At 40.9% G+C, this 14,082-nt stretch overlaps 1 protein-coding gene across 14 annotated transcripts in view; it reads right to left on the bottom strand.

Annotated features, from left to right (window-relative positions):
• celf4 (CUGBP, Elav-like family member 4) overlaps window positions 1–14,082 on the bottom strand; it is a 90,141-nt gene that overhangs the window by 1,607 nt on the left and 74,452 nt on the right. Inside the window, exons 4-13 of one of the 14 annotated variants that reach the window (XM_085406061.1) lie at window positions 11,789–11,914; window positions 10,741–10,820; window positions 8,472–8,612; window positions 7,980–8,118; window positions 6,593–6,745; window positions 6,145–6,255; window positions 4,721–4,786; window positions 4,220–4,300; window positions 2,875–3,018; window positions 1,578–1,771 (exon numbers count right to left, since the gene is read on the bottom strand). In XM_085406061.1, the coding sequence (XP_085262187.1) occupies window positions 1,644–1,771; window positions 2,875–3,018; window positions 4,220–4,300; window positions 4,721–4,786; window positions 6,145–6,255; window positions 6,593–6,745; window positions 7,980–8,118; window positions 8,472–8,612; window positions 10,741–10,820; window positions 11,789–11,914 (1,169 nt within the window). In that variant the 3' untranslated portion in view covers window positions 1,578–1,643. Of the gene's footprint in view, window positions 1–1,577; window positions 1,772–2,874; window positions 3,162–4,219; window positions 4,301–4,720; window positions 4,787–6,144; window positions 6,256–6,592; window positions 6,746–7,979; window positions 8,119–8,471; window positions 8,613–10,740; window positions 10,821–11,788; window positions 11,918–14,082 lie in introns of those variants that run through there. The other 13 variants (XM_085406062.1, XM_085406064.1, XM_085406059.1 and 10 more) reach the window with 13 other exon arrangements.

Raw genomic sequence — 14,082 nt, forward strand, 5'->3', positions numbered from 1 at the left:
TCACAATTACATTTAACATCTTATATTCTCAATATGTTTTAACTAGTCTGCTTTGCCCCCTGTGTGTGTGGGACATTTCCGTTAGCGCTGTGCATCACAGCACTCTTGTTTTCAGCGAATGATGCACGGAGCTAAGAGTGTTTTCCGCTGAAGAAGGCGATGTGAGTGACACTTGTTTGCCCAAGAACACACGGCGCTCTGGCGAGAGTGTTGTTAGGTGTGTGTGCTGCACGTGAGGCACTGTAACACAGCTGTCAGCAGGTTAAAGCTGCAGGAGTTTTAGACAATGCAGTCGCTGCTGAAATTCCCTGAAATGTCACGTTTCACTCTCAGCTTGTCTTGGGAAATATCTGCATGTGACTAATGATAACAAAAAAAAAAATCATTATTGTCATCTTCAATAAAGGGTAAGACAACAGCTGCAAAATTTCCTCTTGTTCTTTAGCAGGAAAAACGATTTAATCATTTCACTGTTCAATGAAAACATGAGCATGCTCAGTGAGTGCTTTCATGCACAACAGTGAACACAATTGGGGATTAAAACGAAGAGTTTCTCAACGAGGCTGAATCAGAGGATCACAAGATACTGAAAAAGCTGAAAACTGATGTTGATGCTTCTGCATTAAAAGCATTTTGTGTAGTGGAAATCATTACTACTGTACAAGTATACCAGTGCATCATCCAAAAACGTTTTGACTATCATGTAAAGATAAAAAACAAACAAAACATTTTTAACATGAAGAGGAATAGTCCTTGAATCAAAATCTCTAATTGTCCTGCATGGATGCTGCATTCTCTGAGGTAAATAGTAGAAGTGTAAAAGCTTCTCAGATGGTATAGGTTTGTAAATGCTTTTGTACATCACATGGATAACTTGAACATCTGAGACTTGGTGGTAGTGAATGTTACAAAGAGGTTTTGAAGCAACATATGCTGCCATTCAATTGTCTTTTTGAGATAAGGCCTTGTTTACATCCTCACTAAACCCCATTCTGCGGGTATTACAACAGCGTTGCTTCATATTAAGAGCAGCTATAACTACCTGTATACAGTCTAGGCCTGTCAGTTCTTTTTTCAAAAATTTATGAAACAAAAGACAGCGGATTCTTGGGCAGAAAATCCTTTAACAAGGAAGACTGGGGAAGATTTTGCTCTCTATAGGTGAACATTTGGTCTCATTGGTTCCCAAACCCTTACAGAGTGCTGTTAAGAGAAGAGGTGATGCAATGCAGTGGTAAACATACCATGCTTCTAACTGTTTTTTGTGTGTTGCTGGCATCAAATTCAACACGAGCACATTTTTTTTAAACAAAATGTTTCAACTTTAATATCTCATAGGCTCTCTTTATACAATTTTTATATTTTATACAATTCAATGTATTGGTTACATTATTTTTATTTATTTATTTAGGTTTGTAGTCATGGTCCTGGGAGGATTGTGGGAATGTCAACACCTGGTTTTGTTTGGTGAGTGTTTGCCAGTATAATTTGCAATAGCTGTGCATGCACTCAAGAAACCACCTGTGAAACTAAACTGACAACAGGTGTTCCTCAAGGAGTCAACACTGATGCCTAACCTGTCTTTCCCTGTGTTCGACAGCTGCCCCGGCCGCCAGGGTGGCGGTGGCTGGCTGGGGCGCGGGCTAGTAGGGACGGTTGGCATCCTTTGGCCTCTTCAGTTGCACCTTGAGTCTTTTCATGCCGATCTGGAAGCCATTCATTGACTGGATGGCAGCTTGGGCACTACCTGGGTTGTCGAAACTTACAAACCCTGGGGGAAAGGCCAAAAGAGAGAGAAAGAGAAAGGAGGAGATATTGTTATATGAAGAAGCAAGAGCAGTTTGGGACACTAAAAACATGGAATGTGAAGATGAGTTCATTAAGATCCAATAGTCATTTACAGGTGTGTATGATATGAAAACTGGAACGATAATGAAAACCTTTAATCAGCACATAAAACTAAAAAACAGTTACCATTCATGAAACAACTAGTTGTAAGCGTAAATCTAATATAGTGTGATTATTAAAAAAAAAAGCACATTAAACTAACATCACACAGAGGTGTAATAGTATGACAACAACAACAGGATTACAGGATAATGGGGTTTTATAACTAAAACATCAATATGGTAGTGCAACATTTCAGTTTTGCTTTTTAACTTCCACTGTGATGTGGGGGGAAAAAAAGCGTCAAATAACAAATTAAAACCCGCATCACAAAAACGCCAACATGAATTGAGGAAATACATTAATGCAGCGTATTAGTGAGCGAAAGCTAATTTGCAAATGGGTTGCACCTGATGGACTCTCCATAAAACATTCTCCACAATCCATTTATAATTTGCCACATAATTATGCGTTCGACTACGCTGCACTGTCAGCAGCATGACGTGAGATGGCAGTTTTCTGTCTTTGCACGGCAGACTAACTGTGGGATTCTGAAGTTACGTTCTTGGCATGCATCCCTTTTTTTTGTTTTTAGCTGAAAGGAAGCTATAGTCAGGGGCATGCGACTGAAAAACCCACATTTGTATTATACAAAATGTCACGAAGAGCACAGTCGTAATCGAAAGATAAAACGGGCCGCTGAGTTCTCAGATCTCAGCTGTCTGTAACGCTTGGAAAAGGAAAACAAAATATCCAAAGTATCCACTCTTTCTTATTAGTAACAGCACACCTGCAGAGAAACGATCTGCTCTTTTGTTCATCTTTTTAAAGGGAGAGGTGTCAAGAGGTTTGGGGGTAGGGAAGGCGTGGGGGTGGGAAGGGAGTATTGACTGCAGTGCAAAAAAAGGGTGATTAGGAAAAAAAAAGAATAATAATAATCAGGAATAAATAACCAATAATCGTTTGGTTTTGTTCATTTTTACCCACCAAAGCATTTACTTTGGTTTGTCGCCCGATCCACAAACACTTTGGAGGAGATGACATTACCGAATGGCAGGAACATCTGCATCAGCTCTCCATCTCCAAACTCCTGAGGGAGGTGGTAGATGAACAGGTTGCAGCCTTCCGGTCCTGCATGGAAAGAAACGGAGAAAGGCGAGAGAAGAGAGGGGGAGGGAGAGAGAGAGAGATAAAAAGGCAAAGGTCAGAGAAAAGGGTCAAGGAAAGAGACGGGGAGTAAGAATGGGAAAGGCAGACCACGAGAGGAGAAAACTCTGTGATGACAGTAAGAAATTATTTAAAGTGTAAAGTAAAAGATAAAGAGGGTAGAAGAGCACATTGTTAGTCAAAGTGGGCTAAAAGGCAGTGAAAGTCAGTTGCCTCTGACAGCTTCTTATAAATGATGTATAAACTCAATTTTCTGCCAAAAATAGAATAATGTTGGTTATTTTAGAAAAGACCTACATTTTTTTTTAACATAAGCTCTCACAGAAACCAATCAAGATGAACATTTCAACATTTGATTGCGTAATTTCATCAGTTTTCTTTGTTTTCTAGCTGTGTCGGTCCTATGTGGTAGTTAATCTCGCATGTTTGGATTGTTGTTTTGACTAAACTAGAATTTAAAATGCATCAGAGTGAAAAACACAAAATAAATGTTCCAGTTTTCTGCATCAGACCATCTTTATGCCCAGTTTCACATTAAAATTTTTTTTCCTTAAATGTGTTTCTTAATATTTGCCTAGTTTTAAGGTTCCAGAGTTGCAAAAATGAAACACGAATAAAACCCATAAAAAGTGTAGAGCAGTTTTCTCCAAGGCTTCAGTCACAGTTGAATGGTAACCTTAAGTTGTCAGGTGATTGCTGAATGTTAAGTATCATGAAAACTAACAACCTTCATACTGATAATTTTATGGCACCCCTTACTATATGACTCCCAAATGCTTAAAATATGGCCTCTGGGTTGCCACAGCTGTGAAATCATCTGCAATTTTTATCTTAACTTCCACAAGAGGGCAGTAAGGTCCCAGGCATGGGTGTTGAGCTTGGCGGTCATTCGGTTCATGAGAAGGCTTACAGCTGAGTTTGAGATGCTCAGTAATATTCTTCTTTTTCTTTTTCTTTGACTCATTCTCAACTCTGTCCTCTGTTTTTTTATATTACCGAACCAAAAAGCACCAATAATAAAAAAGCTGTTTTGTATCAGGTAAACAAAAACACCCCAAAACACTGCTGAATATTTGTACTTTTCGTAAAAACTGACTGGCAACATTTCAAATCACCCCGCCAGCGTGTATGAGTATTTCAGGAGCATGCCGTGCGTGAGCGTTACCTTCTCGCTGCTGCTGTGGGATGATAGGTGGAGGGTGGGGGAAGGCTTGGCTGATCTGGCCGTATGCAGCGGGGTAGGCTGCTGACACACACAAACACACACCGCGGATCAGATAACAGTCATGACTAGAGCGCACACTTGTATACATATAAACAATGTGATATATGCAGGGGCACAGCAGGCAATCGATCAGATAGCGCACAATAGAGTCTAACGTGTTGCACACCCGACGCGGTGCAGAGAACAAACTGATGGAGTGAGACTGAAACACTTAATGTTACAATATCAAAATTTTAATTTCGAACAAAGGTATGCTTATCCTTGTCCTGTTTTCCGTAGTCTGGCCTCCCTTCCTACTGTACACACACACACACACACACACACACACACACACACACACACACACACACACACACACACACACACACACACACACACACGCACGCACGCATACATATGCAGACACACATATCATTGGTGCAGTGAGAGTGACAGACAGACCTGCATACTGCTGGACTCCTGTGTAAGCCTGCTGGAGAGGATCAGCTGCAGTGGGACTTTGAGCTGCTTCAACAGAGACACAGAGAAGAGAAGAAAAAAGAGGAGGAGGTGGTGGTGGTGGGGGAGCACAGATGGATGGAGGTGTGTGTGTAGGGGGAGCGAGACAGAGGGAGAATGTAGATGGAGGAGAGGGCACGGAGGAAGGAGAGAGTAATATATAGCAGGGATGAGAAGGAGGAGAGCGATGGAGAGAAGAAAAAGCAGAAAGGTTAGCGAGCCGAACAGCGTGGAGTCAACTCACTTCACTTCGGTGTGTGAGGAACTGAATTCTGAACCTCTCCCTTCTCTTTTTCCAGACCCTTATACTTAAAAGTTTCCCCCAAAGCATTTCAAAAGTTTTCTTCTTCTTCTTTTTTTAAGAAAAGCAGGAAAGCAAAACTTTGATAAACCACAGTTAAGACCAACACACACACACACAAAACAAAAAAGAAAACAACCAACAACACATGGCTCCACTGTCACCACAACAAAGAAAAAAATGTACCTAAACTTGTGCCTATCACAGAAAACCTAAAAAAAAAACAAGAAACACATTTATTTTTTACATGTACAACAACAGGACGAGCACAACGCACGTAACAGTGGATACGCCTGCTGCTTTCACTTCACATGTTCACAGATCTACAGCAAACTCTCCCTGCATCTGAACTACCGCCGGCACTGTGCCGCACCTTAATGCTACACACCCGTGCGTACAACGCATGCACAATAAATACACCACTGAGAACACACACACACACATATACACACACACACACACACACACTGATAAACATGTACACACTGATAACGCCAGTATCCTTTAAAACCAAAGTAACACCGAGCACGCTGTGGACTAACAGTAACACTGGAAAAACAGCAACAGATAGCCAGAAGAAAAGAAGAAGAGTTATGGGCTCAAAGAACCTTTTAAAAAAAAAAAAAAACCAGGTGAAATCCTGTTCAAAAATAATTCAGCTGTCTGTGTTATTATCATCCTTTGTAACACTGTGATACATTTTGCCAGGGGAATTGCAAGTTTGTGAATGTAGCAGCCACAGGGATAGGTTTATTCTAACAAGATGATTTGTATTTGTATACACTGCAAAGAACTTTTCTTTATGACAGTGTCTGGAAACACCAAGTCAGAGTCTTTTTCAGAGCATATTACAGAGCAGAAAATATTTCAGATATTTGAAGCAATATAAATCTTTACTGTTCACTCACAAACTTGAATTTTCCCTCTTTCTTTCCTTCTTTTTAAAATGTTTTAAATGTAAAAAGAAAGAATGTTTGGTCCCAATGGCTTTGAAATGATATCTTCCTGTCCCTGAGCTCAGAAAGAAAAGGGATGAGGGATGAGGGTGGGAGGGAAAGAGCGCTACCTTCGGAGAGAGATGAGAGGAAGCAGCCACCCTGAACCCCAAAACAACTCCGCGGAGCCACGCCCAAGCCGTTTTTCTCTGAGTCCTCTCTAAAAACCACCTCCTGCAACACTGGGGAGACAAGACAACCAAACACATCCAATAAGGTACTAACCACGGCTCATGACACAAGCGCATAGTTAGACTCCGGCAGCCCGAACGCCTTTGCCAAACGATAATCGCCTCAACTTGCTTGCTTTCTGTGGACTACATTCGTCTGGCCTCACCCCCCATGAACATGCTTAAAGGCTATCCTAGTGTGTAAGCCAACATCATGCACGCTTTTCCTGTTGATGGCTGCTTTACAGTGGACGTGTGTCTACATTGAAAAAAATCATACTTTAACATTTGAATTTTTGTGTGTGTGTGTGTGTGTGTGTGCGTTTGTCTCTGAGATGATCATATTTACCAGGATAATGGTGTATCCCGTTGGTAAAAACTGCTTCTGCGGGGGGCTGTCCATTTGCCTGCGGGGGCGGCATGCCAGTAAAACCATTTACACTAATTGGAGATGGGATGCTGGTCACTGTGGGGGCGCTGATGCCTGGTGGAGTACTGCCACCTGCAGCCATGGGGCAGACAGACAGAGACAGAGAGAAACAATGCAATTTTTCCACCCCGAGGACATTATGGAAAAGTTTTACTTTGACTGGCCACCTAGTAACTCTTGCAAATGTCAGGAGGGCCGGTCCAGTGGGCCGGTGAAGACACTAAATGTCAGGGCTGATTTCTTGTCCAAGTATGGCCCTTACAGTGAAACAACAGCCATTAGATGTGACTCTCAGACGTATTTTCTGAGACTAGTGAATACTGTGTTGATATCAAATGATTGCTAATTATGTGTTCCCAGAATGATCTTCTTTTACATTCCTTGGGTGTATCCAGAAACATGCATTTTCTTCCTTTCGGCTGTATCTTATTTCCACTGCAGTCTTAGAGTCGGGTCTTAAAAGAATAAACTATTTTTAGTCATTAATATTACACTTTATTAAACAGCTGGTGCTGCTGTTTTCAAAAGGATCTCATACTTATATTCGATTTTCCACATCTTATTTTAATGTCTTCGCTTTAGACGGCATGATGGAAGTGAATAAACAAAAAAAAATCCTTTTATCCAGACTGTTGTGTCATGCAGTGCAGATATATTATGTTGTAGGGCCATGTTAACACTTCAGTCAGCCAATTTATGGATTGCATTTATATAGCGCTTTTCAAGGAAAGCTATATCGGGCCATCGGCCCCTCTGCCCAACACCAGTAGGCGGTAGGGTAAAGTGTCTTGCCCAAGGACACAACGACCAGGACAGAGAACCCAGGGATCGAACCAGTGACCTTCCGGTTGCAGATGCGCTTCCCAACCCCCTGAGCCAGTTTTAGTGTTTGAGTAAATCTGTAACCACAGTAACCAGGTGTTTAGACTAAAGAATCAACCTGATGTATTTCTTTGATGGATATGGTTATTCAATTTTATTGATTTATTTTATGTTGTATGTACTTAACCTTAAGATGACCTTTATGACCTGTAAAGACTTTTATGAGCACTCAGTAGCACTGAGTGCTCATAAAAGTCAAAAGTCTCATGTGCACAGATGGAAGGTTTAGGGTTTCAGATTTGGGTTCTTGGCTTCCAGTGACACCAGATTGTCTGCTGTCAGCCCCCCTCTGGAACATTAATGCTAGCTTGTGCTCATGTATATTTATGTATAGAAGTATAATCCACAATGCATGCACTGTGGTAGATGCACTTTCTGAAAAAACTCTGATAGGTACTTTAACAATTGACCTTAAACCAGTTACCTGACGTGGGAGTCAGCGGTGCTCCGGGGAGGCCATTGATGGTGGCCATGTGCTGCATCTGGGCAGCAGCAAAGGCTGCCATTGGACTGAGGTAGCCTCCTTGGCCTACAGATGCCATCAGTGCTGCTTGCTGCTGCACCTTCAGGTGGTGAAGAAGAAGGGAAAGCAGAAAGTAATAAAAGTAAAGACCTGTGAGTCTGAGCTAAGCAAAGCAAGACAAAAAAAGCATAAGAAGTAGAGCTATAGCAGAAATGCTGCTACAGAGATGGGAAACAGCATATTAGGAGGTGAAAACCATGTATTAAACTTTATAGAACATCTATCCTTTAATTTTTTTTTTTTTTTAAATTAACATTTGACTTGATGACTTTTGCTTCTTCTTTTGCCTTTTCAAATTTAAATTTGAGCTAAGCTCGAGCGCTCTGTTTAATCTCTGTGGCTCACTGAATAAATAACTGTGGATAAAAAAAGGAGTTCTGTGGGGCATCTTGCCTGAGCGTAGGCTCCATAGGCTCCAAACTGCAGGGCCATAGGGTTGAAGATGCCCATCTGACCAGCCATCTGCTGCATGCGGCGTATGGTGCGCTCCTTATCCGTGTCGGCGAACTTTACCACCAGACTGGATGAGGCCCCCTGTGCACCCACCCATCCACCCACACACATACACACACACACACACACACACGCCAGGAAGTACATGTTAATGTGGTTCGATAGACGTCTGACATAAGCTTGCATTAGCACACATACACACATACTGTTTTAAATCTCTGGCCAAGGCAATGGCCCCCAGAGCTTTAACTGGTGCCCATTTTCCCCAAAAAGTCCTGATGGGTTATAACTAAAAGGGACATTCCATGTTAAGTCAACCTTACATTCTCATGTAATTTTTTTACATTTTCATAATTTCCTGTTGCAAGGCTTCCGTTATGAATATATTCCAATTATTAGAGCAATTTAAATATTTATGAAAAAAGTGCCACTTTTACAGAAGGGCAAAATCGTACTTTTTTGCCTAAATCATAACTCACAAGTTGAGTGGTTTCACAAAGCTGCTCAGCAATACTTTATCTCCACCATTGTGCTTGTGGGAACAGCTGGATAATTTGTGTGGAATCTGCCAGATTTGGGAGTATTCTATGGGATTTTTGTCAGATACAGCAACAAACACAAAACAACAAAAAAGCAAAACATCAAGACAGATCTTGACTATTTTCCCCTGAAACCTGTAAAAAAATATTACCAGTACTAAATACATACATGTACATGTGCAGGTGAACACATCGCTATGCACTCTGAATTTGGCTCATGTAAACAAATTCTTTTTCATAGCTCTTAGTTTTGACTGTCCAATCAAACAAACGTTTTCATCAGTGGTAGGCAATGTGAGCTCACTCTCATTGCACTGTAAGCTATAGAGATATAACAGGTACAATGAATAAAATATGAACAATGTGAAAATGTAATTGGTGCTTCAGATAAATTCAGAAATGCTTGTTGGACTCCTTTAATGAGCCACTCTTCAAACTTTTACTGCCAGCCCATTGCAGGTTGTAGGTACTATTGTAGCTGATGTAATGCAGCACAGTAAGCTGAAATGTAAAATATCTTCCTAGTGTACGAAACACCACATATGCAAATTACCCATATAAATGCACCGTATCCATGAAGAATGTTTAAGATTTCAGATGCTAATAAGATCCAAATGGTTTATTCGAGGGCTACATGCCTTAGTTTGTTTATTTTGCTTGCACTGGAGGTTCAAGGTAGCGAACTGACCAGAGGATGTGTACACTGTCGACATCAGGGGATGGATACGCTCAGTAACAATACTCAAGAGGGCTCTGGCATTTAAACAATGCACAGTTTGTACTAAGGGACCCAAAGCGTCCCGAGAAATTGAGCCTGTGTGATTTATAGCCTCAGTTTTCTATTCTTAGCTGACAGGGGTGGCACCTGGTGTGGTCTTCTTCTGCTGCTGCTGTAGACCCACCTGCTTTGCGGTTCAACATGTTCTGCATTCAGAGATGCTCTCTGAGTTACTGTTGCCTTTTCAGCTCGTAGCACTCTGGCCATTTTCCCTTGACCTCTGACATCAGTACTGGATATTTTCCCTTTTTCCAGACCATTCTCTTTAAACTCTAGAGATGATTGTGCTGGAAAATCCCAGCAGATCAGCAGTTTCTTCAAAGTTCAAAGCAATTGATAATTATTTAAATGTGCTGCCTTTGTAAATTTAGTGAAAAATGTAACTACATCTGTCCCAGGCTGAACTTTTTTTTAAATATGTGAATGTTTAGCAGTTTTTAGCAGCTATTTCTTTTTAAACAGCAGAACAGGATGACAGATAAAAACTGCTGCAAAAAACAAAAATAACAACTGTGCCTACCAAAATTATAGGTATACAACATTTCCCAGTAGTCCTAATCCACTGACTATAATTTAAGCAAATATTGTGCATATGATCACCTCTTCTTTAGAGGACGCTGTAACTTGAAAAATATTTCCTCTATGGGTCTAATATTTGAGAAATCTCATGACATAGATTCATAGATTCATCTTTCAACCCAGGAAAAAAAAAGTGTAAAAAATGGCTCAACTGAGATGGAAAGATCGAATAGCCCTAAGGACAAATTTCCTCACTGGGACTGATAAACTCCAGCCCGAGTTAAATTTATAAGGAATATAAGCAGTATTTGAGTCATCTCCCTGTGTGACTCACCTCTCTCACACACCTACATGCACGCACGCAGTTACTCACAGGCATTGTCTGGCTCCCGTGTAGTGCACCGATGGCTGCCTGAGCTTCAGCATGAGAGGAGTATTTTACAAACGCACAGCCTTAAAGAGAACGAGAGAGAGGAGAACCTGAGTAAGGGGATAATGAGATCGTGAGAACAAAGGGAAAAAAAAGTTTCCTGAGAAGTATATCATACAGTATCACAACAAAGCATTTATAGTAACAATACAACAAGCAGACAGTCCCCCCCCCCTCCTTTTTTTCCCACCTGGGATAAATTTTCTACAGTAACAAATATTTAGTGAAGAAAGCCTCCTTTGCTGCGGATTGCTACATCAATGTTGATCGAAGCTCAGCAGACTAAATGTGCCAATCTGGCGTCATTAACGACTTCGAGGATCCTCAGATAGCGCTCAAAATGCTACAGCGTTTTGGTGTCGCTTACTATTGACAAGCGCCGCTGATAAATTTGAGTGATCAAGTTCTCAGTAATTATTGAGCTAAAGCCCACTTAGCTGAGTAAGCTGGCTGATGAAGCCTTGTTAATGGAGCTTCACGGAGGAATCAGAATGATCAAGCCCACTGTAATCATCAGGCTTAGTTATCATCGAGTTTCATTGATTAGCTGCTAAGCCCACTGATGAACTTCATGCGGTGAACTTGTGTAGCACTCTGACAACATTTAAAAAGGGGCATTTTTCTGGCATGACATGAAGCCCGATGGTTAATAAGGAGGGTGACTTATTTTTTTTTTTCTTTATCAGAGCCTTGTAGGTTGACTCACGAGGTTAATGGGGTTCATCTGTAAAGAGCTGCTGGTTTGTATCTCTCGTCCCTTTGGGCGAAAGCTTTCAAATGGCATTTACTGTTGAAATTTACTGAATCTCCGGTATTCTTATGTAACGACTCCTCTGATGATTGTGAAATAGCCCGCTTTGACATCACTCAGCGCGGAGTGTTTTAAGAAGAACTTTGCAAAGTCACCAACTTTGAAAGGCCAAATCATTTCTGTGCAGTAGCCTGTGAAAAAAGTCTGCCGGCTCAAAGTCATAAACAGCTATAAACTCACCTTTGCTGTTTCCGTCGGGACCTCTGAGGATGGTGCATTCCTCGATGCTGCCGAAGGACTCGAAAAGGCGCCGCACATCATCTTCTGACTGTTGCTTGTTGAGCATGCCCACAAAAAGCTTTCTGTCTTCTAAAAGGAAAAAGGAATAGGTCACGATCAGGAGATCAGGAGATCAGGAGATGCTTTTTGGTATTCTACAAAGAGACGTGCTGTGTCGCTTAGACGGAGGCATTTTTGCTAAGCCTTAGATACACAAGCACCAGGTCAAATATCAGATGCAGTTTTGTTTTGTGATATAGTCAATTGCAACAATTTTCAAACTTGAAAATCTGCTTGATTAAGTTTCATTAGAAATTCAACTTTATTTGTGTTAAAAACAACTGAGTTGAAGCTACACGCCAAAAAGAGAAAGTTATAGTAGAATAACAGTTCACAAAAAGTTCATAATGCTAGAAAAAATAATTATGTAATGTAATCTAATGCTGCAGTCCTAGTGTATTTCTAATTCAATGCTGTTCCTGAGCTGAAAGTCTGTAATGTGCATTTTAAATGGACTAGCTGGTTGGTGTATTATGTTATTATTTAGTATGCAGTCTATTTGAGGTGCACAGCTGTTTCTGCATATTCACTTTAAAATGTATTAATACTGTTTACTGTTTAACCAGCTGCCCATTGCATATTTGCAGGGCACCATAATCAAGGCGAGGAAGCCCTTTTCTGTGGAGTCTCTGTCCTTTGGGAATATGACTACCCCATGGCACAGTATGTCTGATGCTAACAACAATGTTCTCTCTCATCACATTCAGTGCAGCTTGCGTGACACATGCAGTGTCTGTGGTAAATGTTTGCCACTGTATAAGTTGGCTATGCTGCTGGTTTCACGTGTCACGCCCCCTCTGCAACCTCAACTCCTTATGCAGCGGTAGCGCGAAAGTTTCTGTTGCCCTGGATTTAATTGCTAATACCTGACAAGGTGTGGCAGGGAGACCAGACACTGTCATGCTCTCTCTTGGGTGTTGGTGTCGTTTTTAGCTAAAAATATTTAGTAAATTAAAATAAAGCCCATGTTTCTAAAAAAGAAAAAAAAAAGCAGTGTGGAGTCAATCTCCGATTTATGTTGGAGCTTATGAGCCAGGTCATAAAAGATGCCAAGGAAAGATGTTCTCCAAGTTTTATGAACGCTGTTGCTAGGTAATATTTTCCCTACATTTATACTGAGAAAATAAGCTATTTTCTGCTCTGTATCTTTTTTTATATTTCTGGACTTCATCTGTTTCATCTTGCTTTGCACTTCCTTGACAAAAACAGGTAGTGCAAATAACACTAAACAGAATATGGAGTATTAATAGCTATGATGTTATGTAGAAGATGTCTTTGTAGAGAGATTATCTTCTTCTTCTTTTGGCTGTTCCTTCCTTCCTACCTCCGTCTCATCCTATCCCTAGCATCCTCCTGTGCCACACCAACCCACTTCATGTCCTCCTTCACCATATCTATGAACCTCATCTGAGGGCTTCCTCTTTTCCTCCTGCCTGGCAGCTTCATCTTTAACATCCCTTATGTTGCGATGATGAGATATTTGACTAAAGTTACTTTCATATAATACCACTTTGTACCTCAAGAAGGGATAGTGAGTCAGTGTAGCAGCAATTCCCTCACTCAAGCGTGAGAAGAAATAGTGCTGCCCAGAGATTTGGTGGGTTTTTTTTAAATTTCATTCAGCAGGAAAAACAGTCAGGGAATGAAACTGTAAACATAACTCTGGCAGAGTGACAGTTGAGAGAAGATTAACAGGAGTTACCAAGCGAGCTGGCCAGCTAGTCCAGCTTATGCTTCCTCTCACACTGCCCAGGCCACCAGTATTAAGAGATGATGGGGACTTGTAACGAGCAACGGGCGTACAGCAGATCATCACGGAGGCTGGTTGCAGAGCTTTTATGGTTTTGTGTTTTCTCATTACTTGTTTTTGTTTTCAATTCGGTTTAGTTTCACTTGGTTTCCAGAATGGCTTTGCTTTAGTTTAGTGTTCATTAGTTGTAGTCTTTGTTAATTATTTTCATACAGACGGTATTTGTCAGGGGGAAGAATTGGAAAATAAAAGCAAAGATGTTTTCATGCATAAATGCTTAGTAAAGAGGGTCCGACGCAAGTTCAGAAAATCATTTCAGCTAGTCTTGTTTTATTTTTGTTGGTTTTTGGTTAGTTTTTGAATGATTTCTATGCTGTAGCAATGTCTCACAAAGGCAAACCAGCACTGCTGAGACATCCATATGACATGGAAATAAAAGAAAGCA

The sequence above is a fragment of the Rhamphochromis longiceps genome, linkage group LG5, assembly GCF_057381845.1.
Source record: "Rhamphochromis longiceps isolate RC_006_pf linkage group LG5, R_longiceps_female_GT1.1, whole genome shotgun sequence".
Taxonomy (NCBI): Eukaryota; Metazoa; Chordata; class Actinopteri; order Cichliformes; family Cichlidae; genus Rhamphochromis; species Rhamphochromis longiceps.